The 25752-nt window shown below is 35.8% G+C and overlaps 4 protein-coding genes across 6 annotated transcripts; 2 read left to right on the top strand and 2 right to left on the bottom strand.

Moving 5' to 3' along the window:
• Positions 1-494: 494 nt before the first annotated feature.
• Positions 495-2843, bottom strand: LOC111022016 (LURP-one-like protein (DUF567)). Its single transcript, XM_022299167.2, has 3 exons — positions 2495-2843; positions 1363-1572; positions 495-667 (listed from the first exon to the last, which is right to left on the bottom strand). The coding sequence occupies exons 1-3, from the start codon at positions 2714-2716 to the stop codon at positions 536-538; spliced, it is 564 nt and encodes a 187-aa protein (XP_022154859.1). The 5' UTR covers positions 2717-2843; the 3' UTR covers positions 495-535.
• Positions 2844-4399: 1556 nt separating this feature from the next.
• Positions 4400-7779, bottom strand: RDM4 (RNA-directed DNA methylation 4). 2 transcript variants are annotated; one of them, XM_088121394.1, is made up of 10 exons: positions 7207-7779; positions 6998-7078; positions 6460-6533; positions 6293-6367; positions 6162-6206; positions 5812-5963; positions 5601-5722; positions 5220-5307; positions 5065-5135; positions 4400-4979 (listed from the first exon to the last, which is right to left on the bottom strand). In XM_088121394.1, exons 1-10 carry the CDS (start codon positions 7313-7315, stop codon positions 4693-4695), a joined length of 1104 nt encoding a protein of 367 aa, XP_087977520.1. In that variant the 5' UTR covers positions 7316-7779; the 3' UTR covers positions 4400-4692. The 2 variants fall into 2 exon arrangements, with proteins under 2 accessions (XP_087977520.1, XP_022154907.1); XM_022299215.2 differs by having other exon boundaries at positions 6445-6533; positions 7207-7777.
• Positions 7780-9755: 1976 nt separating this feature from the next.
• On the top strand, positions 9756-19187 carry LOC111022034 (Transport protein particle (TRAPP) component). Of its 2 annotated transcripts, none has more exons than XM_022299191.2 (9): positions 9756-10059; positions 10242-10351; positions 10757-10845; positions 13252-13315; positions 14287-14364; positions 15683-15759; positions 15851-15917; positions 16026-16133; positions 18676-19187. In XM_022299191.2, the coding sequence occupies exons 2-9, from the start codon at positions 10280-10282 to the stop codon at positions 18703-18705; spliced, it is 585 nt and encodes a 194-aa protein (XP_022154883.1). In that variant the 5' UTR covers positions 9756-10059; positions 10242-10279; the 3' UTR covers positions 18706-19187. The 2 variants fall into 2 exon arrangements, with proteins under 2 accessions (XP_022154883.1, XP_022154882.1); XM_022299190.2 differs by having other exon boundaries at positions 9758-10039.
• A 1705-nt stretch (positions 19188-20892) lies between these two features.
• On the top strand, positions 20893-23040 carry LOC148212127 (Major facilitator superfamily protein). The gene is made up of 2 exons (XM_088121399.1): positions 20893-22390; positions 22494-23040. Exons 1-2 carry the CDS (start codon positions 21291-21293, stop codon positions 22945-22947), a joined length of 1554 nt encoding a protein of 517 aa, XP_087977525.1. The 5' UTR covers positions 20893-21290; the 3' UTR covers positions 22948-23040.
• The last annotated feature ends 2712 nt before the right edge of the window (positions 23041-25752 follow it).

The following is a 25752-nucleotide window of genomic DNA, read 5'->3' as shown; positions in this document are numbered from 1 at the left end:
GGTCCGAACAAGGAGACAAATATTTTCCTTAAAAGTCTCACGTCATCTACTTGAATAGTTCAATATGCTTTATTTTAACACATAACATTTTTATCGATTATATATGTCTCAACCAGTTGAACTAAACTTAGGTGGACCGCTCAAGATGCTTTAACCAACTAGGGTCGAGATGATAGATAAAAGAATAAATAATTGGATTACTAAATAGGAAGTAAATATATATGCTTTTACGGTAAATTATTATTTGGTCCTTCATATTTGGGAATAGATTAGTTTTTAAATTAGCAAATTGGCATTTGGCGACGGACTATGTCGGGATCCATGACACAATGCACAATGCTACTTATAGAAAGATGGAGGCTTCTTTAATATTTACATAGAATAGAAACAATTATCGGTATTTATGTCCCAAAGCCTTTGTAATATTTTTGTGAGCCTTCCAGCGTTTGAAAAACATGATTTTGAAATCCATTAGGATTTAACATCACTCAAAATCTTTGGCAAACAACTTTTGTATTATTATATCTTAGTTCTGTTACATTCGTCCATCAAAGAATATTACAACCAAAGCCACAATCAATGCCGGATCTACAGAACCAGGAAAAATGGTTAGCCGAAATCTTCCCCTTCTGACCCAAACTTGATTAAGCTTGTGCATCAGGCTCGTCTGCATCAAAAAGCAATAATCACTACAACTCTTTTAAGTTCAGTAACCAAAGAAAACGGCTCTTTGTAGTTTATGCACGTAAAAATGTGATGCCTTATATATAATTCAGTTTGTTTCAGAAGAAAATCTTTCCATTTATGCCAATGAACCAGATTTTCCGTAAAGATGTTCTGAATGATACTTGTATGACTGAAAATGCGCAGACACTAACAATTAACATAGACTCAGAGGAGAGGATGATCCACAAGGCTTTCACCTTCCACAAGTTGCACATAGTTTCATATTTATAGGCACAACTTCAACCAAAAGAGCAAGTGATGCTTATTCTTGAAACCAAAGTCTGTATCGATGCCAATTCAAGCTTTTCAAAAACAATTATTTTAAGCCACATGAGGGGGTTGGTATCTTTGTAATGCTCAAGCCTCAAGCTAATTTGATGTGCATGGGTGAACAAGTAACACTAAGTTTAATATGAAATCAAAATTGGAATGATCTATGAATTAAGACTTGAGAGCTGGGGGGATTACCCCTCTCATCTTCACAATGAAAACTGTTTGGCTGCTAAGGTAATTATGCTATAGCAAGCATCAAGTTAGAACTGTCATGTTCATGTTCCACTTAACAGACAACAAACTTAGGGAAGAAATGAACAGCCTTGCAAAAACATTCTTGCATATGGTATTACTATACTGTACCTGGGCCACTATAGTATTGCCTTTATATATAGTACAGGATCTCTGGAAAGGCCAACCTTTCATCTCCAAGCTAGCATTCGAGTCATCCAAATTTTCACCGTGAAGGAAGACTTTGAACTCAGTTCTTGTGAGTTTGTTGATTGATCTATGCACTTTGAAGAGCAGGTTCTCCTCACCAACATCCCCCTTGAAGCCATGCCAAGATTCTTTCTGAGATCAATGCAAACCTGTTCACATTATTTCAGAAAAACAGCAAAAAGGAAGTCTAGCGCAAGTATCACTTGATAATTTGTCAGGAGTATTAGTATGGAATACTATGAGTATTATCCATATTGATAGTGGCATAATGGTAATTACTTAGGGGTGAAGTAGTTATAAGTAGAGGGAGTTAGGGAGATGAGGGATAGGCAAAATGTGGAAGAGTAATTTTGGGGGAGTTTTGGCCTCTTGAAGTTCTTGAGGTTCGGATTGTGATTTCCTTTTATATTGTAATGCACTTTCAATGTTATTTTTTGTCGATTTACATTGCAAGATTGAGTTCCTATCATCATATTTCTAAAAGATACATCTCATGAAGAATGAACTGCCTTCTTACAATTTCTAGCAAAAAGCTAATTTGTAACTATTTCAGGAGTAATATTAATGTATGTTGGAAGCCATAAAAGTTTAGGGAGACGGTTCATTTGGAATGCTTATGACCAAAAGAAAGTAAATTTACAAGTCCCAGCAATCACAATCCTAGAATCACAAGCATTCTGTACCTGTAACAGCTACGAACACCAAAAACATTTAAATAACTACAAGGGCAGACATTTCCCACCCTTTAAAGAGAGAAAGAAATCAGGAAACTTCTCTAATTCTTTCATGGATACGAGCTGGAATTCTCCAAGGATTTCGTATTGATTCAATGGATCGGATCCATGAAGGTGCAAGAAAGAAGAAAAACTAATCGAATAATATCCAGCCTCCGAAAATCGGAGGCCTCCAACTCCCTCTTCAGATGATAAGGAACTTGCGAGCATTGACACAGAGAAAGGAAAAACTAACTCACCGCAGTTTACAAAACAAAGTATGGCACTGGAAGTTGAAACTAAGGAAGGAGATGACGAACACAAGTAGATTGAATACTCACGCTATGGCGGTGTATTGAAATGAGAGGATCGGCGGCGGCGGCGGCGTCAAGCAGTAGTATCTTGTCAATTGACGGCGATTTCGAAGATTGACGACTGAGTCTAAAAATGATATCGCCGGAGGAATTAGTTAAGTAGTCGGGATGTTTATTGGATAGGAAGAGATCAACCGGAATCGGCAGAGCAGCAGAGCAAGTAGCCGGAGCTGAAGAAGAATTAGCCATGACCAATCAGATTTGCAGATTGCGACAGAATGAAGAAAAGAGGAGGGACGAGGGAGGGAGGTCAAAGAATTTCGGAATATAGTTTAATTGTTATTACGATGGCCGAAACAAAAGGAAGCCGCGGAACAGTATCTTGCTTTGTGCTTTGTCTAAAGCTAAAACACCATTTTGAAAGCGTTTTTAAGACACTTTTCTATATTCTTAAAGATAAAAGTTTAATAACCATAATTTAAATAACTTTTTTTTTATGTATACTTTCTTGCAGTTTTTAATGATTTTCTCTTAGGATACTCAGAGTTAATATTTTTCTTTCAAAGTAATAATTTTTTTGTAAATATAATAACACTTGTTCAGATGTGTCTTGCAATATGGCGGTAAGATAAGATCATCTATGATATATATCTCGACACAGGTATGGTGTCCTGTCAAATATCCTATCACGATCAAGTTAGCAACTCGAATAAAGGGGAAAATGGAAATCAATAGTATGGGTTTAGTTACAGATTTCTCACTTACTTTTTTATGGGGAGAATCATTTTTATAAGTGATGAAATCAGCTCTTGAAGTCACCAGGCGTGGGAACGTGGTAGGCCTCACCCTTGTACAAGCCTCGATGGGGGATTTTCTTTTTCTTTTTAATAATGCTTTATTTTAAATTTATTGTCAATTCACAATTTCCGAATTGCATTGCACCATGTGTTTTTTGTTTTTTTAGTTATGACGTCAAGAGAGAACATATGCCAAAAGTACATTAAATTACTACTTTCAGTGGTGGCGTATTTAATTTTTAATATAGAGGTATTGGGTTCAAGCTCCATTATATCATTTTTTGTGTGTCACCACTATATCTTAGTGATAACTTTGGATACTTTTGGCATATGTCGTCTCTTGAAGAGACCACGTACCATAATTTCATGCAACTCAAAAATGGTGAGGTAGCATAGATCGTTTTTGGTTGATCTATAATTTTTCAAACATTATTTTTTGAAATAGTTTGGAGTGAATATATATTTGGAATAAATTTAAAATAAGGCATTATTTAAGAAAAAATCGCATTCGTGGGCTGTTAGGGACATTATTGGTGCGTGGTATAATCCTTATTGCCTGTCTCAAGGATCCCGTTGGAGGCGTCACTTCCTTTGTTGGTCCTTCATTTGCTGCGAGGCTGGTGCCCACTGCCACATGGAACCCTGCAAGCTCCCCCACATTTTCGAGTTACTCAATTATAGTTCTTAAACTAATTTCAGAAATATAAATAAAAAATTATTTGAAAAATAATTGTCCCCATCAAACCTATGGATTGAACTACGAAAAACATGTTATCCTTATTGTCATTTTTAAATTTGAAAGAAGTTAAAAATATGTTATTAGATTTTTGGGTTAATTGTTAAATACTTCAAAGTAGAATAATCAGTAAATAATTGTATTGTTGATAGTAGATTTAAAAATTTCAATTTAAAAAATTATTAGTAATTAGTGGTAGTTATTAAATATGTTTAATTAATTTAATAAATATATATTATAAATTTTATAGAATTATTATTTTACAATATTTAAATAATTTATAATACATTTTTTTAGTGTAATTCTACTCCAAATTCAAAACCTAAAAATACAAAAATGTCTACTTTTTAAATCACAGATTTCAAAAAAAAAATTCGAAAAAAATTTGCCAAACAGATATCTAGAAATAGAATCAAAATTGCATAAACAACCACCCCTTAGGAATTCTGAGAAGTTCTTTAAATCACCCTTCCAGAGGTCATCAGAATGGAACTCATTCCATTTTATATAACCATGACCTCATAGGCTGGCTTTCAATATCTACTCATGAAGATCAGATAGCAAACTTCTCAAATGGCAAATCCCTATCATTACTACCTACAAACGCCTTCCTCACAAGTAAGCATCTCATCTCACTGGAAAAAATAGTACTAGCTGAGCTGATAGGGAATGCGGTGGAACAAACATTCAATTCAACGATAGGACCATCTCGAATCCTCACCCTCATCATGACCACCATTACTGTCACAATCGAAACTATTAGCATCATCATCATCAAAATCACCATATATTTCATCCTCGTATAATTGGGCTCTGTCCACTGACAGGTCATCCTCTTCTGAGTCATTAGCTTCCGACGACTGCTTCTTCTCGCTGTCATCATCATTATCTTTTGATTCACCATTTGAAGATTCACTCCCCAACTCGTCGTCTTCTTCCGATACCTCATCAGGGTAATCAAAGTGTGGATTGTTTTCAGCTGAAACCGAAAAAGATATTTGCAAAAAAGAATCAGATGTAACTTTGGTTTCTAAACTACAAGGATCAAGGAAAAAGATATTTACCATTTGAATCATCGCTTTCGTAATCTGAGTCATCAGGCCCATCATATAGATCCAAATCATCAACTTGTATCCTGGAAAAAGATGTGAATTTATTGCAAAAAGGGAACACAGAGAGGAAACAAACGAAATGAAAACAGAGAGAGACAATGACGCACAAAGGAAATGGATTAGAGGCATCGTCTTCAGCAATCTCCATGTCACTCTTCACAGTGTAGTAGTCATATACATAATCATCTACAGGCACTGTAGAACAAGTGAAGACACCGAAATAACAGTAAGAAGTTACATAAACGAGTAACGAAAACAGTCATACAAGCATGCAAATAATATTAACAAAAGGGTGAACTAGGAAGGAACTTAGGCATAGCAAGGACTGGAGACAATAGCTGGAACAACCAATAAAAGATGGACGATAATTATCCTCATCCAACACACATCTACTGCTGAATTGCCTAGAACCTTACTTCCATTATTTATTTACCACTACATCCGTAAGCAAAATGCCTCAAGTGACTGCTAGATTAAAAAAAACCAACCATCTTGTTTCATCATGTTTGCATGTATATCTGACTCAATTTCTGCAGCAGCACTTGGGATAAACTCCCTTAGTAAAGGCAGGTAACTCGATAACATACTCTGATCCTCCAGGGACATATACCTGCATTAATAGCAAGAGCACGTTTGTCCACATAAATGAGGAGTTTATAGAAAATCAAGATCCAATAGTATCATCGTGACAGAACTCACTCCTGCTCCGGTACTTCACTTGATATTTTGTTTGTATCAAGACGAACAATATCATAGATATGATACATGTCATGTAATTGGTCATCTTTTGCATCTTTAACCCCTTTCCTACTTCTCCATATCTGCTCAAATCGAGCATTTTTTGCTAAAACCTGATAGAAAGAGAAAGCAGTAGCACAAAGAAAGAATGTTACCAACAAAAAGTAACAGTACAACATATGAAAACAGTTTAAACAAACTATAAACACATTATAATCTAATATGACCAAAACTCTTCGGATAAAACAATGATTGAATTTATCGTTTAAAAAGCATTAAAGGAATGTCATCATATACCATACGGTCCATACCTCTTGTTCTTGTCTAGCTTTACTCAACAGCTGATCTTGTCTTGGCTGCAGAATACTAGACAAGGTAAGCAAACTATTAAATAAGTAGCACACAAACTAATGGACCAAACAAACGAGTAGACAAGACATACAATCTCTCTCTTAAAATTTCTTCTACGCTCCTCATTCTTTACGCTATTCTCAACGGTGCCAGCAGCATCAGGTGCCTAAAGATAAGACAGTTACCGACAAAGATGCTAGTTAAAATGTCAAAAAGAAGACTTAAACTGACCAAGATACTAACCACAAAGGACTGTACAATGTCAACAGTGGCCTCAGAGCTTTTCAATGTCTCCACGTGCTGTACAAATATCTTCTTAGTCTTAAGTTCCTCTGATGCAAGTAAAAGCTATTCCATCAGGGGCAGGGAGTGAAATCACACTTAATTTGCTATGTAATCGTGAATTATAGTAAATCTTAGAAGCTTAATCGAGGTTGATATCTCAAATTGATATTTAATCAACTGGCAAGAACCATAAAGTGAAGAAACCCATATCTTCCCTCCTCCACAAAAAGGAAGAAACAATAACAACAATACAATCCATCCATTACTTTCCTTATAAAGGGTTAACACGATTCTCCTACAAAAAAAATCCATATAACAAAGAATTTAGTTTTTTTTTTAATCACCCCCCCTTCAAATACTATAGTATAAACTAGGGAAGCTAATTTTCGGATATTTGTCTGGAAGAAACCTATAGCTGCTAATTGATGTTTCCTCTTTTAACCTATGCAGATTACCAAGTGACAGGAACAGAAAAAAAAAAACGCAAGTACAGGTACAGAGCTGGACGGACCATTCTGGAATGTTTCTGAGATAGATAAGTTCTCAAAATCCAGCAGAGGTCGCTTGAGTGGCCTCTCATTGATCTCCAGCCCTACGGCACACAAATTATCCAAACATACCAAAACGTCAACGCGGGCACGAACAATTCAAACTTCGTTTGATGGTTCATAAACAATAAAAAATCGAAAGAAAGGATCATGAAAGAGTGTCCCAACTCACATAGTGCATCGAGTCGAGATTGGGAAGCTTTGCGCTTAACCCTAACCAACACTGGCTTTCCGTCAGCGAGTTTGGGAACAGACGAAGAGCTCTCGCCGATGGTAGCCATACGAGAGGAGAGGCGATCGAAGACAATGATTTATGCTCAGGGACATGCAAGTCTTGAGACCACCAAGTACACAATTTCAGTTCCCAGTCGGTTCGGTTGGACCGCAACGAAGCGAACATTAGGAACCGAGTTCGTCCGCTCCGATTCGGCTTTTATCGGTCGGATTAGTCAGCTTTCCCTCGTCCTTCTCAGCCATGTCAACAGCGCTGAGGCTTCTTGCGTTGGGGATTCCACCGGCGTGCAGCGTGCGACGGGGTGGCGGAACAGATCGCAGAGACGCCTAAGCGAGGCTGCGGCGGCGATACAGAGGCGAGCCGAGCGGTGGTCGGTAAGGTTGCGGGCGCTGGGGCGTGCGGCAAGGAACAGGAGGGAGTAGTGAGGGATTGCTTTGGCTTTGAAAAGAAAAAATCGAAAAGGAAGAGAGAGTGATGATTGATGTCGCTTGCCCCGCTGGAATAGGCGAGAAACCCTGATTAGTCATCACAAATGGGTGGGGTTGGGGGTGGTTTGATATTTACAATTTAAAATTAACCAATCGATTCGGTTCGATTGTGCATAAAATCTGCAAACCGAAGAAAAGTCGCGGGGTACCTTTTGGGGTTCATGAACTTTGTTGGACTTCAAAGTTGGTCACAAAATTTATGAGGATTCTTTTTCTGTATTTTGGAAAAAAATTCCCTAGGAAGTTTTTCATATTAAAATATATATATATATATATGAGGATTCTTTGTAATATCTACGTCTCTCGTCCCTTGTTGGTATGGGTGATAAGTATTCTATCGATTATTATGGGTTAGATGTTATCAGTTTTGGAAGCCTTTCTAAAGTCGATCGATCGAATACACTGACAGCCAATCAAAACTGACAAAGATAGTGTGGAACCTTTGACGATATTTGAAATAGACATGCAACGGGAGATGAGATAAGAGAGGGACACGAGGGTGGAAGTGGAAAATGAGAGAAACTAGTAAAACAATGGTTAAGAAAGAAAAATGGTGTGGGAGTAGAATGTTAAATTTTTTTTATTTTAGGGTGTGTTTGTGAGTGATGAAGAATAGATGATTTTGAAAAAAAATTAAGAATAAATGATTTTAAAATCATCATCAAAGTGATACTTTAAAAATTAATTTAGAGTGATTTTAAGCTACAAACTATGTATTAATTTGGCAAGTATGATGAATGAAAATGAAGGTGATCTTGACCCTGATAAGATTACTCTCAAACACACTCTTCAGTAGTTTGGTAGAATTTGAATAGGTAGTGCAATATTCCGGAACTTATTTTATTTTATAATATAATCAACATATCGATTGGTTGGTTGAAATTTTATTTTTTCGATATTTCGACTGATTGATTAGTCGATTTTGCATACTGACTAGTTTACTATTGAAATCAATTGACCGCTTACTTAATACCTTAATATTTTGAGTCTCAGTTTGAAATTTTGAAGCCCTCATTTGTAATTGAGTTTAAAGGACAAAAAATGTTTTATGATTACTATTTGCGGACCATGTCTATGAGATTTGTAAACGAGATTGCTTATCCTCTATCTTCTTGTTTTATTTCTTACCCGCTTCTTAAATTTGTCGTGTGAGATTTGTGAAAATCCTTATTCTTCGTATATTTCATAAATCTAGTAATTCGAAAAACTTGAACAACTTAATACAAACGGTAAAAATTGGATTGAATATAAGTGCTCGATTAAGTTTCGATTATGATTTTAACATCCAACCAATGCGATTCAATTCATAGGTTTAAGAAAAACTCAATTCAACTAGAATTAAACTGATTTTACAAATATACATGTTATGTTTTAGTTATAGGGTCCATGTTTGTAAACTATATAGTGTCTCTCATTAGAGTTCACAACCAAACCAATAAAACTAAAAAAACCGAACCAAATTAAAGCAAAAAATCGATTTAATCGGTATTGTGATTAAGTTCATTTCAATATGTTATAATTGATACACTAAATAACGTGATTTTTGGTTAAAAAATCAAACTCAAAATCGAATCTACCAGTGTGTATATCTATATTATATTAAACACGTCTTCCTAAATCTTATTGTCGAAAAAAATTCAGATACTACGGTTGTATGAAAAAAATCCTATGCTATTCCATTCATTGCTAGTCATTAAAGCAATATTCCAGAATAACGTGGGTGATGATACTATCAAATAATACAATATATTATTTAATGATGTATCAATATGTAATCAGAAGAGGTTAGTATTACCAGAAATTTTCCTATTCCCTCTCCTGTCCTCCTCCATTTTCCTGCCAGTATTTTTTCTTATTTTATAAATATTCGGTTTGTAGTTTGATTCGGTCCGATTTGTGCACATACTTCGATTTGGTACATATTTTTTATTCGCCAAGCTTAACTAGGAGGATTCTATAAAAAAAACTCTTCAAATTGGGTTCGGTTCGATTCGATTTGACTATCAAAGCGAACCGTCTTCTCATCTCAGGACTCAGATCTCACCTCTCAGCATCGCTCTCACGCCTCACGGAAGCTTCCTCAATCTCACCTCTCGCTTCTCTCACGGTCTCCTTCTCACATCTCTCACTTCCTCGTCCGCCGTCGGTCGTGGTTCGCCGTCCTCCTCCTTCTCCTTCTCAATCTCACGATCTTCTCTTACTCTCTTGCCTCTCGCCCGCCGCTGCCCTCCGTCGTGGTTCGCCGTTCGCCTGCCGTCACTCTCCGTCGTCTTCGCCTCGAGGTACTTGTCTACACTCGGAGGTACTCTCTGCCTCTTCAAGATTTACACTCCCCAGGGAGTTCTCTCTCTCCTTCTCTCTCAAAGCGTTGATCTATTATAAAACAGAGTGATGGAAAAAGGTTGAAGAATGGTTGAGATCCGGAGGGACAGAGCACAGAATTCGAGGTTTTTTAACTTTTTTCTGTTGACAATTTGCCACCAGGGATTTCGAAGAATCCTTCCCTCGGGAAACAGGGAATCATGATTGGAGTTGGGAAGATGAAGCAGTACTCTAATGTCCTCGACAAACCTCTCAGCAAGGGCAAACAAGAGGTTGTCCCCATTCTCTTCAGTTTTTCTAGTATTTTGCAGTTAGGGAGTAAACAGAAGTTTCTGTACTATCTTCTCGGATCAATTGAATTGCACTTACATGATATCTATCTGCATTTGTCTCTTTAATCGCTCAGTATGTCTAACAAAGTTAAAACCTAAGATCCCTCCAATTCTCTACCTATACTATACACTGTAATTTGCTGCGCCTGTAAGTTTGCAATGACCTGGACTTTTTGTTTTTTAAAATTAATTTTCTTTTTCTCCAGAGCTGAAATCTTCGAGTTTGGCTTATTATTTCTGTAGACTCCTTATCAACAATCTTTTGATACTTTGCAGTGAATTTGAGCTACAGTATGTTTGTGATGGACCAATGCTTATTGATGCGATTAAATTGTTTATTTGTAGGTGAGTTTGAGTGCGTTTGCATTCTTGTTCTCCGAACTTGTGCAGTACAATCAGACTCAGGTTGACAATATTGCCGAGTTAGAACGGAGGTGATCTTCCTTGTCAACCCGTTGTATTTTCACTAGCAAGAATTCATATTTATGTTTTTTGTTTCCTTTGGTGGAGTGGAGGGTCAAAAAATTAAATCTGCACATGAGGCTTGATTAATATTTCATACATGAATAATTGCTAACGTTCAAGATTTGGAATTTCTAATGCATTAGTTTGCATATTATTTTTGGATTCTTTTCCTACTGGTACTTTTTTTTTCCTTAATAATAAATAGGTATAAATATTAAAAGTGAAACTAAAACAACTACCTAGAGACCGCAAGGACAAGATGAATCTACACCATAAGCGAGGATTTGAATACAAGACCTCGAATCTAAGTTGAATAAATAGTCAGGAATGTTACTAAAAGATTTTTGAACAAGGACTCCAATTTGAAAGATCCTCGGATGCCTTATATGAACCTCTCCCCTAATTGGTGCATCTTGTGCAAACAACACAGTGAATCCATTGGGCATGTATTTGTTACTTTTAACTTCTCTTCCAGCGTATGGAACAAAATCCTCTCTCTTTTTGGATGGTTGATAGCTCTTCCTTCGGATATGCACCTTCTTCCAGCATCTACCTTCACTTGACATCCCTTTACAAAGGATAAAAATTATCTATGGCTGCATTTTGTTCGTGCTTTGCTTTGGATCCTTTAGTTGGAGAGATATCAGAGGATCTTTCAAGATAAGGAATGCTCACCTCACCATATTTTCGAGTCTATAGTTCTTTTGGTAATTTCTTGGTCTAAATTCTCACCTTTCTTTCAACGCTATAGTTCTGCTTCATTGTTATCCAATTCGAGAGCTTTTTTGTAACCCCTTTCATGAGTTCTCTCCCTTTTGTAATCTAATTTCATATCATCAATGAAATTGGTTCTTCTAAAAACAATAAGAAGGTTTTCTTGTGGGTTTTTGCTCATGAGAGCCCTAATACTTGCTGCAGACTTCAGAAGATGTTTACCACGATGACTTCCCCCCAATTGGTGTGTTCTTTGTAGATAGAGTGGAGAAAACTTTACGCTCCTCTTTTCACATGAATCTTTGCATCTGCTTGTTGGGAGGAGTTGTTCAAAATCTTCAACATCAATTGGTGCCTCCCCAACAGAGTGTCAAAGGCTTTTGTCTAGCTTATAGTTGGGACGAGTTTTAAAGGCCAAGTGAGAATCTTTTAGTCCAATGGGGTTGCTGGGTTGCTTTGGAGATTGTGGTTTGAAGGAAAAAAAGGATATTCCATGAAGAAAATTCAGATAGAGCTGTCTTTTGGGAGCTAGTTATTTGTGTCCTCGTAGTCTTCTATTACTAAAGTCCAAAGATTTTTGTAATTATGGCGTGACTCAAATCTTTTGGGAGTCTTTTTTGTAAGCTTTTGACGAGCAGGGATATTTCCCAATCGCTGTGAGGCAAAACTACAGTGAATAAAAAGGTGATTGGAGGTCTCCAAGTCGCCGAAGAACATAGGGCAGATTTGGGGAGAGAGATAAAGCTTTGGGTTCCTAGCTTCCTTCTTTAGACTTCGTTGGGGTTATTAAGGCCATTCAATGCTGATGTCCAGAGAAAGAACTTGGTCTTCTTGGGGCTATGACCTTTTCAAATTAACTTGTTAAGAGCTGTATCCAAGTAGATTCTGCCCGACTGGTGAACTTTTTTTGCTGAACTGATCAATAAGCAACCTGAAACCTCTAGAGTCCATATAATTCTATCGTCAGTGGTTGGGGAAGTGGATTGGAGAATTGATGAAGGAAGTGGATTGGAGAATTGATGAAAGGACTTCCCACATCTAACTCTCTATCAAAAAGATCCCTTCTCAAAAGCAAGTTCCAGGCCTCTCCTGCAATTGTTCACTGTCATGAAACTCAAAAGTTTAGAGTTAGCAGTAACATAAAGGGAAGGAAAAGACATACAGCGGCTGAGGGGAAATCCATGGGTCTTCTTGAAATTTGATATTTTTGTTGAGCCACGCCTGAAAATCATTCCCGAACACGGCTTTAGTTACCCATTTGGGAACTGGGAAGTCCCTCCATCTAGAAAGCCTTTTTTCAAACATGCCCTTAGTTTTACCCTTTGGAAATGAGGAAGCTCCTACATTTAGCAAGCCTTTTTGCATCGCACTACCACGATATCTCAAGAATGCAGCAGAGAAGAATTGATTACTAGAGACAATCCAAGGTAGGTGAAAGGATTCTGAAGACTTCTAGTTATACTGATAATAATAATGATGACATCTATACCATTCATATATACATTCATATATGTATATATATAACTGATAATAATAATGGCAACTATGCTGTCAAGGAATGAAAAAAACAATGCTATATCTCGTTGTTACTTTCTACTTTCTCCTTGCACATTATAATTATTTATCTCAAAGCTTGATGGCTTTTAGCTAAAACGAAGCAGGTTGGAGGATGCAGGCTATGCAGTTGGTGCCCGAGTGTTGGAACTCTTTTGTCACCGAGAGAAGGTATGGAATCTAATATTAGAGCAAATTGAGCCTTTCACCTTCTTAAACTTAACCATCATTATAGTTTTTCTGTTCAAGTTTGTTTTATGTCTCAAGCTTTTAGTTTTGGTTTTAACTGCAATTGTTTAAAAAAGTTTGGAATTCCTATGAAAATTAGGGCTATTTCGGAATTGGGTTAAAAATGGATTTCTATTTTTAAAATAAAAAAGAGTTCTCTTTGGTGTATAGATAACTTATTTGCAGAAGGCCTTTTGAAAATAATTCTCAGAACAAAATGTACTCGAAAAAAGAAATACTGTTCTGTGATTTCAGATGTTTTCTCAATTAACTGTTCATTTATAATTGGAAATTGTTTCTTTTTTATAACTTCATTTAAATGTGTAATGGTTTTATGTTACTATGCAGAATAAATAAATAAATAACTTGATAACAAAAATATCTTTCCCCAACAATTTTTTAAATTAAAACAACGGAAAACAATTAAAAAAATTAGTGTGTAAAATTTTCGAAAACTATAAAAAATACATCCAAACAGTTATCTACTTCTAAAAATGTTTTCAAAATTTATGCCAAATTTTGAAAAAAATAAAGGTACTTTTTGAAAACTTGTTCTTATTTTTAAAATTTAGCCCAGAGTATGTGATTTTAATAAATGTGATAATATAACGAAGAAATTATGAGGAATTTTTAGAAAAAGAAAACCAAAAGTGATGGTTATCAAACAAAGTCTCTAAAAACAACATCGTCATGAATGGTTAATGATTGTTAGAGCATAAAATTATCTTGAGAGCATAAAATTATCTTGAATCTAAATGAAGAGTCGAGACACTTTAAACCAACCTTGCATATCTACCACCCTTATACCTGGCGGTTAAAGTCTGGAACATTAAAGCGTAGTATTTTTTTGTTTTTGTTTTTGGATGGTAGATTTCCATTTATATACTTTTTCGTTCTTTTCTATTTTTTAACAGGGAAACAGAAGGGAGACACGATTATTAGGCATTCTGTCATTTGTACACAGCACAGTGTGGAAGGTTTTGTTTGGAAAGGTGAATGCTTGCATTTGCTTTCTAAATTGATTTTATTTTAGGGGAAATTGCAGAAACCACATAGTATATTATAATGGCAACTTTAAACTCTTGAACTTACATGATTTTAAAAATTGGCCCTTGCGTTAGATTTGTTTCTAATTCTGTAAAAGGAAGATGGTGACAATCACAAATTAAGTTTACACATTGCAAGCAGCCATTGGAGTAGCTACCAATACCCCGATCTCCAAGGCCAGGTAACTCGGAGTTCCGAGGACACGAGTGGTATTCAGAGTCTCGCTGTGTTGGTAGGTACTGTTCAGCGAGACAAAAGTTGCCTACTCTACTATGCACATCTGAATCTAACACCTGATTGTTCGACTTTATGTCTCGGTAGATTACTACCAGGTCCCAGCCACAGTGGAGATTGTTGGAGGCTTGGAGCCCTCCTGCAGTGTCGGTGAGCACATGGCGATTCGGTTCCAATCGAGTAGCTTTATGTGTCTGTTGAATATCCGACGGTTGAGGCTTCCATTGGGCATGTTTTCGTACAGCATTAACTCCTTGCCTTTCAGACCTTAAACTCTTATGTTGAAGCCTACTCTTGCTCAAGATTGAGATTTTGATCCCTTGATTTTAATTTCTTTAATTTAAAAAAAAAATCTAATTGCTTTTCTTTTAAAATTTTCTTGCACAGAATTATTAATAAATTTTACTGGAGTCAATTTTTAAGATTATTCTAGTTCAAGAATTTAATTTTATAATTAAAAGTTTAGGGTGGTTTCTGCACTTTACTCTTATTTTATTGTTTCTATTGATAATGATATTGGTGTAATTGTCTGATTCTCATGCATGATTGTTGGCTGGAACATTTGAAGTGATTCTACCAAGTTTGGGTGTATTTACTGAAAGTATTTGTTTTGCAAATTAATCTTTAAAAACTGTTTTATGTTGTGAAAAATGTTTTTTTTAATATTATTCTGCCAAATTAGTTTTCTGCATTAATTTTTTATTTGTTTAGTGATGTTATCATTTAGATTTAAAACCATAAGAGAACTGTTTTTAAATCTAACTCTCAAATTGAGGCCACTTTCTTAATTTTCAAAATTTGGTTATGATTTTAAAATTGTTTTTGAGAGTAGATTAGAAAACAAAGGAAAAGGCCCGTGAATAAGCATAATTTTTAAAAATATAAACCTGAATGTTAAAATGTTATCAAATGAACTCTTACATTCTCACAAAAATCCCCCTCCCTCTTGGCCTAAAAAACTATTTGGCAGAATCTTTAACAATCTTGTAAGTATAAAAAATTTACTGAGCTCCGCTTGCGTTTTGTCAGGTTGCTGACTCACTTGAGAAAGGCACTGAGCATGAAGATGAGTACATGATCAGTGAAAAGGAGCTTCTCGTCAATAGGTAGCTATTTTCCCGGTCATATAACTTGTGATCTTGTGTCATATTCTCAGGCTGTTTTGCATTCGCTCAATAATCCAATCATTGATCCTAGATTTATTTCAATTCCGAAAGACATGGGAGCATTTAACTGCGGAGCTTTTGTTGCTGGCATAGTAAGAGTAAGAGCTGCTAGCCCGCTACAACCTTTTAACAACCCATCCTCCCTTTGAAATGGATGGTAATTTGGTCTTTTTGAAATCCTGAAATGTGTTCCATTTTGCTTGAAGGGTGTTTTAGACAGTGCTGGGTTTCCAGCTGTTGTAACGGCACATTTTGTTCCAGTGGAGGGGCAACAACGACCACGGACGACTATCTTGATTAAATTTGCAGAAGAGGTGACTATTCTTTTCTGTGTAATGCTTCTTGGAGTTTTTATTTTTTATTTTTTATTTTTTTTTTTTTGTGAAACTCTCATTTGGGCTGAATGGGGGTGATATATCTGCTCTTTAATATTTTCATTGGATACAATTTCATTTTTAGTTTTATATTTTTTAAAATTTAGCTCGTAACGGAGCTTATATGTTAGGTAGTTTTAAAAATATTTTCAAAATCTAAGTCAAAATTTAATAACTAAAAAATAAAAAAAAAGGTAGTTTTTAAAAACTTGGCCTTAATGTTTAATATTTTTGTTTTTCCACTTGAATGAAATTGAAAAGTAATTTGGGAAGATATGCACTATGAATAAAAAACAGATGGTCATGTTAACTAATGACTCCATTACAAGAAACCAAGAACATTTAACTGAAGGAGAAAAATTACAAAGGGGAGGTTGATTTAGGAAGGAAATAGCGAATGGTATTAACAAAAAGGGAAATTTCCGTTTTGGTCCCTAGGTTTCAAAATGGTACACTTTTAAAGTTTTTAATTTGGTTTTCCTTTGGTTCTTAGGTTTCAAAATGTTATATTTTTAATCTAGAGTTTTGAGTTTAGTTTTCATTTGGTCCCTAGATTTCAAAAGGGTGCTGGGTCTCTTGGTTATACTGGCTTAGAGGCCTCAAGTTTGAATCTTCTGGCGAGCTTAATACCAAAAACCCTAGATGTCTCCAAAGTCCGGGCCTTGGAGCCGGTGTGGGTGCCCCCGGGTGTAGAAAAGCAAAGCTCCGACTCCCAGTTCTCCAAAAAAAAAAAAACACACTTAGTTTTCACCAATGTCGACTTTTGGTTCCTAATATAACATAATCCTGGGTAACCCTATAACATAGTGCTAGTTGTCTATTTAATATTAATTTATGTTATTTACATGCTTACATGGTAAAAGCATTTATTTTTATAATATTCAATAGGTGATGCGGCAGAATAAAAAATAAAGAATCTCTCTCCTCCACCTCATTCGCTCTTTCTCGTCTCCTGACTGACCTCACCCCCACCCCAACCCATCTTCCCTCTTCTCTACCCTTGCTCTACCAACCACCCGCCGTTGGTTGCCTGCCACCCTTTCCCGGCAATGAAGAAGCATAGAGCCGTTTCCAATTGTTCTTTCTGGCGATTGTTGACTGCCTTTTTGTTCCTTCAAAATTAGAGCTCTTTAATTAGGTTAACAATCTGTGAGGCCCCACAACACCAACATTGCTAGTTGTGTCGAGAAGAAAGAGTGGTGGTGTTGGGTAGGAAAAGGAGGAGAAGAGAGAGGGCGCGGTTGGTGGCTGACAGGTGGTGGTCAATGGTGAGGGTAGGGGAAGCAGGAAGATAGAGGTAGGCCAGGAAGCACACTCACTTCATTTTAGGCGGAGTGTCTGTGTTGGACACGCTCCAAACATGTGTCCAACATGCCAATGTACGTGTCTTTTTATTATTATTTTTAAAAATTTTGGACACATCCAAGACCCGCAGGGGACACACTTGACCCAGCCCTAAAAACTAAATTGATGGCCCATAATAAAAGCCAATAACTTAAAAAAAACTAGAAACAAAATAGAAGCCCTAGCCTCCCACAAATCCCACGAAAAAGAGAAGCCCTTCCCCGCTTCTGCCACCACCATCGTCCGCCACAATCGCCAACTAGGTTTTGTTTTTGTTTTTTAGTTTTATGGTTAATTTATTTAGAAGTATTACTATGTCAATACATACACATATTCTATGAGTTAAAAAAAACGTCTGTGTCCTACATTTAGAAATTGGTGTGTTATCATGTTCGCGTGTTCTGTTTGTCTTTTGCATGTGTTCGTGCTTCTTAGGGGTAGGGGTGAGGACGGTCGAGTAGAAGAGAGAGAGAATAGGGCGGGGAAGAGGCTTTTTTATTTTCTCTGGCACATCACCTATTGAAAAATTATAATAATAAATACTTTTACCATGTAAGCATATAAATAACATAAATTAATATTAAATACATACATCAACATCCTAGTCAACATTCTAGTAGGGTTGAACAGTTCAGTTATGTAAGGGACCAAAAGTGAGCCTTGACGAAAACTCAGAGGTGAAAATGTAACATTTTGCAACTTAAGGACCAAATGAAAACTAAACTCAAAACTTAGTAGTGAACGTGTAACATTTTGAAACCTAGGTATCAAATGAAAAATAAACTCAAAACTCAGGGGTATAATGGAACATTTTGAAACCTAGGGGCAAAAAAGTATTTTTGCCTCATTGAGAAATTGATGTCTATTAATTTAAGGGAACAAAACAAGAGAATAGTATCTTGACAAAAGGTTTGGTCTTGGGCACTAATAAAATTTGAGATATCTTTCATACCATCTTATAAACAACTTTAAGATGGTATGACAGACATCAATTCCAAAAGAGCAAACAAATTTCCCCATCTCTTCTGCAAGAATGCTCTAGTATATTTCACTTATCTTGCAGCTTGACTGAATATCATGCATTTCAAGTTCCCTTAGCAATTTTCTCCCAAATGATTGTATGCTCTCTTTTCTTCAGGTATTAACAAGAGAAGCAAGATTAGGTTGATATTGTCAAAAGTAAGAAAGATCAGATTATGTTCTAATGCCTTCAGCATTGTAATATTGGACAATGGTGAGTTTCTTTTTGGTCCATGAACAAATATAGATTTTCACCTGCTATCTGTGCAGTCAAGATGCAAGGCATTTTTTTCGCTCCTCAATTTCTATACTTGATGGCAATAATCATGCAGTTTAATGTGAGAAAAAATGAGTCGAGAAACGAAAAGATTTCATAGTACTGTGAAGTTGTCTGTAAGAGCTTTGAATGGCTTAATCAGGCTGGTGGCGGTGTTTGTGAAATGTGAATGCTTGAACCAGTCGGATCCAAATTATTATCTTACAAATAGAAGCTTTTGTCACTAATTTTGTCAATAGTTGAACTTGTATTAAATTTATAACCCACTATGTTGGTTATGCGTCTATGCTTAATGTAAATTTTATGTGAAGAAATTGTTTTGAATAATATTTATTACGAATTATTGGTACAAAGCTATTTTCTTCAAAATTTCTGGTAATGCATGCAGGAGAAGAAGTCAATCTATAGCCTGAAATAGGCCTTTGATAAACACTCAATATGGTTTGCTCCTTGGTTCTTCTTCCTTTAATTTCAATTATAGTTGGTGCTTCAGTTTGGACGAAGATTGAAGGTTGTGATGGAGGATCAACGTATAATTCAGGGCAAAACTTGGTACAGTTTTAGTATGATTATAAGCTTACTATTTTCTGTCTCCTATATATATATATATATATATATATATATATATATATATATATTATATGGAGGTAATTGTGACTTGCTTGGTGCTTGGCTTATTAGATTCATTCAACTGGATGCTTAGCTTGGTTAAACAATTATTGCACTTAAACACTATCTTTATAACTTCACTAATGACGTTTAAAAGGTGCACACACCACCCTAAATTATAAGGATAGAGACAATTAAGAAATATTTACATAAATGGTATAAACTTGAGTAAAAAGTTTGAAATTTTATAAAAAAATAGCTCAATCTAAATTGAACTCAAATTTAATTAATTATATTAAGAATTGTAATTTTATAAACAAGTGTAAATTTAGTTACTGATTAAGATCCTTTTGATTTCGCTTAGTTGGCATAACGATGGCTAGTAGAGAGGACGCGTTACTTGCAGAGTTGATGCCACCAACAACAAAATATATGTATATATTATGTAATTTTTTCTAAACAGTAACTGATTTGATGGGTAAGTTTTTACAAAATAGGTCATTTAATGGTGTATCGATAAGTTTTCAATTTATTAAATTAAGTCATGAAACAATTATAATTTATTGACAATAAAGATCTCATTAAAAAATAAAAATAGTATATCCTAAAGTTGAAGGTTGGAACGGATAAATGTGGCCTTCCATTTTTACACTCAACTTTTTAATACGTATTCATTTTGTCCTTCAAATTTTTTCAAGACATGACTATTTGAATTGAAGTGTCTGTTAAGAGAAGTACTCAATATTTTAATATAGAATAAAGTCTAGATCATGAATCATCTTTTAAAAACATCAAATATCCATAAATATGGTAGAAAATATGTTACTTACAGTAAAAATAACAATAAAATAGCACAAAAAAATTAATAACAATAAAATAAAACTTTTGAAATGGAAATCAGTAAAGATAATCCATAATTTTTCGCTCGGCTGTTTAAACGCTAGTAATCTACGCCAAAGCGTAATTCTTGTAGGTGTTTTTTCACAATAACTATGATAATATTATGATGTAGAAAATGCCAATTCAAATTAAATGGATTGAAAATGATGTAATTGCATGGATTGCAATTAAAATTCCCATGTTTATATTTTAGTACTTGAAAGGTCTCTTTTAAATTGTCAAGTTGCAAATATTTAGTTGGTGAGATCGGATTTTGAGTTATTAATCGATAAAATGAATAAAAATTCACAATTTGAGGAGCCGTCCCTAGAGGGCCTAACGGAATCCTAATTGAAATTAGCGGATCATTTATTCAGCGATAATTGACATATATCTCCAAGTAAGATGTTGCAAGTTCGATCATCGCCCCACATATTGTACTGGAAAAAACGCTAGTAATCTACTCCTCGCCCAGTGACCATGATGTCAACTTTCTTCTTCTACCTAATTCTGTTATAAAAAAAAAACTGTTAACTAAATGATTTGTAGTGTTAAAAATATAAATAAAACTAAATGATTAAATATCTGAAGTTTTAGATGCGTTGCGTTGCGTTGTGTTCCAGGTTTGTGTGTGTTTCTTTAGAGTAATTAAGGCTCCACTTTCACACAGCCTCACAATTCCATGTGCTGGGCCTTCTGATCTCATACTCCTGATTTATTCTCAATTCTCTCCATTCTCATCTTCCGTAATCGAACACAAATCCCACTCCCAATTAATGTTCCAGCATGTGGTGGCCTCTAATGCACCACATTTTAATCCCCACAGCCACATAGATTCCCCTTCTCATTAACATTAATACCAACATCTTCAATTTGATTCATTTCTCCAACAGAAACCCAAAAAAATTAAATTCCCCTGTTTTGGCTCTGTTGGCAGAGCAGAGGAAGCGCAGTCTCTGCAGTGGCCAATGCCTTCCAGAGCTCTCCAATGGCTCAGCCTTGTGGCCATCATCTGGCTTCAGTCCATCAATGGCACCAACTTCAACTTCCCCTCCTACTCCTCTCAACTCAAGCAGCAGCTTTCCATCTCCCAGTTGCAACTCAACAACCTCGCATTCGCCTCTGACGCCGGCAAGCTTTTCGGCTTCCTCTCCGGCGTCGCAGCCAACCATCTCCCCCTCTGGCTGGTCCTCACCATTGGCTCCACTCTCGGCCTCCTCGGCTACGGCCTCCAATTCCTCTTCCTCACCCACCAACTCCATTCCTCGCCCTCTTATCCCCTCATCTTCCTCCTCTCCCTCCTCGCCGGAAACAGCATCTGCTGGATCAACACCGTCTGCTACATGGTCGCCATCCGAAACTTCTCATTCAATCCCCAGCTCGCCGTCGGGATATCCACCAGCTACCAAGGACTGAGCGCCAAGGTTTACACAGACATCGTGGAGTCGATGTTTCCTTCCAAAAGAGCCGAAACGTTTCTGCTCTTGAACTCTGCTGTTCCGTTGGGTGTCTGCGTTGCGGCGTCGCCACTCGCCAGAGTCGTTGAAGGGGTGGAAGAGAACAGGAATTTAGAAGGTGGGTTTGTTGCGATGTTTGTGATAACCATTGCCACGGGGGTTTTTGCTGTGGTTACGAGCATAGGGTCGATATCAAGAGCGTTGTCGCCGTTGAGTGTGTTGGTTGGGATTGTGGTGCTGCTGCTCCTCCCGCTGATGGTGGCGGCGGCGGAGAAGGTGAAGGAGTCGGTGGTGGAGAGAAAAGAGAGAAGGGTGTATGACTTTACAGGGGATGGGGATTTGGAGAGGGTTAGGCCCAAAAATGAGGTGAAATCAGGAGATGGGGCAATGGAGGAGATTGGAGCGATGGAGATGGTGAAAAGAATCAACTTTTGGTTGTATTTTGGGGTTTATTTCTTCGGCGCAACGCTGGGGTTGGCGTTTTTGAACAACTTGGGGCAAATAGCAGAGTCTCGTCGAAGCGCCAATGTTTCTTCGTTGGTGTCTCTGTCCTCTGCCTTCGGCTTCTTCGGCCGCCTCCTGCCTTCGCTGCTCGACCACTTCTTCTCGAGGTAAAATTTTTGACATGATTAAACTTTTAACTTGCTTTGAAAATGTTCATTTTGGCCTATATCCTTGAAATTTGAATGGTGATTTAAAATGGAAAATGAGCAGGATGTGGAGGGCGGGGGCGGGGGCGGGGGCGGGGAGGATGGCGGCGCTGATGGTGGGGATGTGCGGCGGTTTCTTCCTTCTGTGGTGGCCAAGCAATGCGAGCCTGTGCGTGAGCACCGCCATTATTGCAGGGTGCACCGGCGCAATTACTTCCATTTCGGTCTCCACAACCACTCAGCTATTTGGGGCCAAAAATTTCTCCGTAAACCACAACCTGGTGGTCGCCAACATACCAATTGGGTCCTTTCTTTACGGCTACATGGCGGCGTTTCTGTACCACAGCCACCCTTCCGCCGCCGCCGGAAAATGCATGGGAGTTGAGTGCTACAGAACCACTTTCTTGATATGGGGTTGCTTGTGCTCCTTTGGAACTCTGCTCGCTCTCCTTTTGTTCCTTCGAACCAGAAGCTTCTACTCTGCAAAGCTGCACTCAGCTGAAGAAGATTCAACGTAGACAGCATTTTGTCTTTTACTCCTCATAAGTTCATAACCTATAATATAATATATTTAAATACACAAATTAGTAATTATAAATTTATACACATCATTGTTTTGCGTTTCATAGAATTGTTAGAAAGAAATGAAGTGCTCATAACCATTTTTGTATAACTTCACGTTTTCTAAAATTAATTAAGCAATATCTGCCACCATCGTCTTCCAACCTGATTTTTCATAGATAAATCAATATTTCTATCCTTTTACAAAAAAAAAAAAATATCGATAAAATATGAAACATATATCAACCAAATGTCACTAATATGTACCTAATGTTAATATTAATTATTTTAAACTTATTTAAAAATAGAAAAATATTTATTGGTTAATTTAAATATTTTTATAATTTTGTTTTAATTTCTCTAACTTTTACAGAAATATTTATCGACATCGACACTTTATTGATATTTTCATAAAATTGAGACATCGACATTTAAAATCTTACTTTTAATCAAAAAGTCAGTCAAAACATTAGGATCTCCAAGAAGTTAACTCTTCGGAGCTTTTGTCAGTTTCTAGAGAGTAAAGTCTCAAATCAAAAGGTTTGCATACCTCGTGAGTATTTATTTGAAAGGGGAGACAACTATTGAAGTTTGTGTGTTCAACTCAAAGTTACTTTTGTGATTTTAGGTGTGAGATATGCTAGGAGGCAGAGGTATAGTTAAGCGATTACCATTTAAACGTTAGCGATTAGTTCGGAAATCATGCTACAGAGTCACTCGAATTCAGAAGTTCGACGTTCATCGTTTCCAAACTTTCTCCGTGGAAGACACGCACAGAGTTAAATCGCTAACTCAATAATGACTTGCCTTCTGGTCGAATTCGGCCTTCATCACTGATTTAGTTAATGTTTTTTTTTTAAATAATTATACTTAGTTTTTTTATCATTTTATTGGTAAATCTTTAACCTCCCACTGAAACGTACCTTTTTTTTTTCTTTTGACCATTCATGAAAACATACTTAGTTGTTAGCGAATTTCAAAAACAAAACACACACAAAATATATATATATTATATATATATACTTTTTAATTCTCTTTTTCAAAATTTAGCATAGATTTTGAAAAGGTTTGTAAAATGTATATATGAAAGTAACGTTTATAAACTTAATTTTTATAAACCAAAAAATTAAAAATAAAATAGTTATTAAACTAGAATGAAATTAATGGAAGCTTTTCTATTTCTTCTGCCCAATCAAACAAAATTTCTCTCTACAATTAGACTGTGATCTGCCCTATATGAGCCGGCAAATATTAATGACTCATTAATCTTCCATATATTTGAAGTATTTTATTTATTGAAAAAAAAATATAAATCAGACAAAGTTTTTTAGATTCATCGTTTTTATTTTGGGAGGAAATTTTATGTAAATAATAGATATGATTTTTTAATCTCAAATATTATAACTTGGGACCTCCGTCTTTTAAAAAAATTTAACTCAATAAATAATATATTTATTACTATCTCAAAGTTCTATAGTTCAACTTTAATCCTTATCGGTAACAATCGAACTAAAAGAATGAAATTATTGCTTATTAAATACTCAACTAATTAAATTAGATACATGAGTTAACTAAATAATAGATATGGTTGGTAGGTATTAAATTGCAATTGAATGAATTTGATGTATGAATATAATAATACGAAGCATATAGTAATCTACTAAGACATAAGTGAGGATGCAAAGTATTAGCCACAAAGATGTTTTATTGTCATACTCATAGGGGAAGAAATAATTAAAAACCCTGATTGTTGTTTAGAGCTTCATCACTAATTTTTCCTAATCTTCTTAATTATATACCTAAATATACACTCATGCCTTTAATTATGTTTTATTGCACCTTACCAAACATAGTTGAACTTAAAAGATATATATATATATATATATATATATATATATGTTTCTTTTCTCTTTTTGATATTCGTGAGGGTCCGGATCAGCTTGCGCACTCCTCGATTAATTTTATGGAGTAACCGTTTGACCCTACAAACATTTGGTATCCAAAAACACAAAAGAATTAACTTCTAAGGCAAGTAGCGATCATAAACGTATTATGTCGAGAACTTAAAGGTATTATATATATGTTAATTGGAAAATATAAAATATGGAGCTAAATGGTTATAAAAAAGAATATTAAATTATAAAATAGAAAGTAGCAAGCCAGGTCGGCTTAAGTTATAGACGAGTGAGGTGATCGACTAAGGCCCCCAATCTAGAAAGCCTCGTATTTTTCATATAAATATATATACTACAGTATTGTTATTTATTTATTTTAATTTTAATTTTAAATATAATTAAAATATAAAATAATATATGTCCTTTTATTTATAGTATTGAAAATACAAAGTAATAATATAATAAAACAAAATTGTTGTTGTTTATTTTATAAATAATACTAATTATTATTATTATTTGCTATTTTGCAAGTACCCCTATAAAATTGTGCCCCAATTAATAGATAGAAACTAGGTTAAAACTTTCAAATCAAATTTATAAAAATTATAAAAATAAAAATAAAAGGAAAAAAAAAAGTAGGAAAATGAAGTGAGAATTAAGGGCCCACAAAAGAAATCCAGTTTGAAAAAGGAGAAGAAGTCAACAGATGGGGCCCGCACCAATAAGCTTCCCCATCCGAAACCCATCCGCCATCATCTCCCTCCAACGTCACCGTTTTGGCTGATGAAAACATGACCTCATGCTGACGCAGTGCTCATCTTGCGACAATGTCGATATCCAGATTTTAATTTTAATCAACATATTCCT

Source organism: Momordica charantia (assembly GCF_013281855.1).
Source record: "Momordica charantia cultivar OHB3-1 chromosome 3 unlocalized genomic scaffold, Mcharantia_2.0 BLBB01000003.1, whole genome shotgun sequence".
In the NCBI taxonomy this organism is placed as follows: domain Eukaryota; kingdom Viridiplantae; phylum Streptophyta; class Magnoliopsida; order Cucurbitales; family Cucurbitaceae; genus Momordica; species Momordica charantia.
This window is presented reverse-complemented; position numbering and strand designations above follow the sequence as displayed.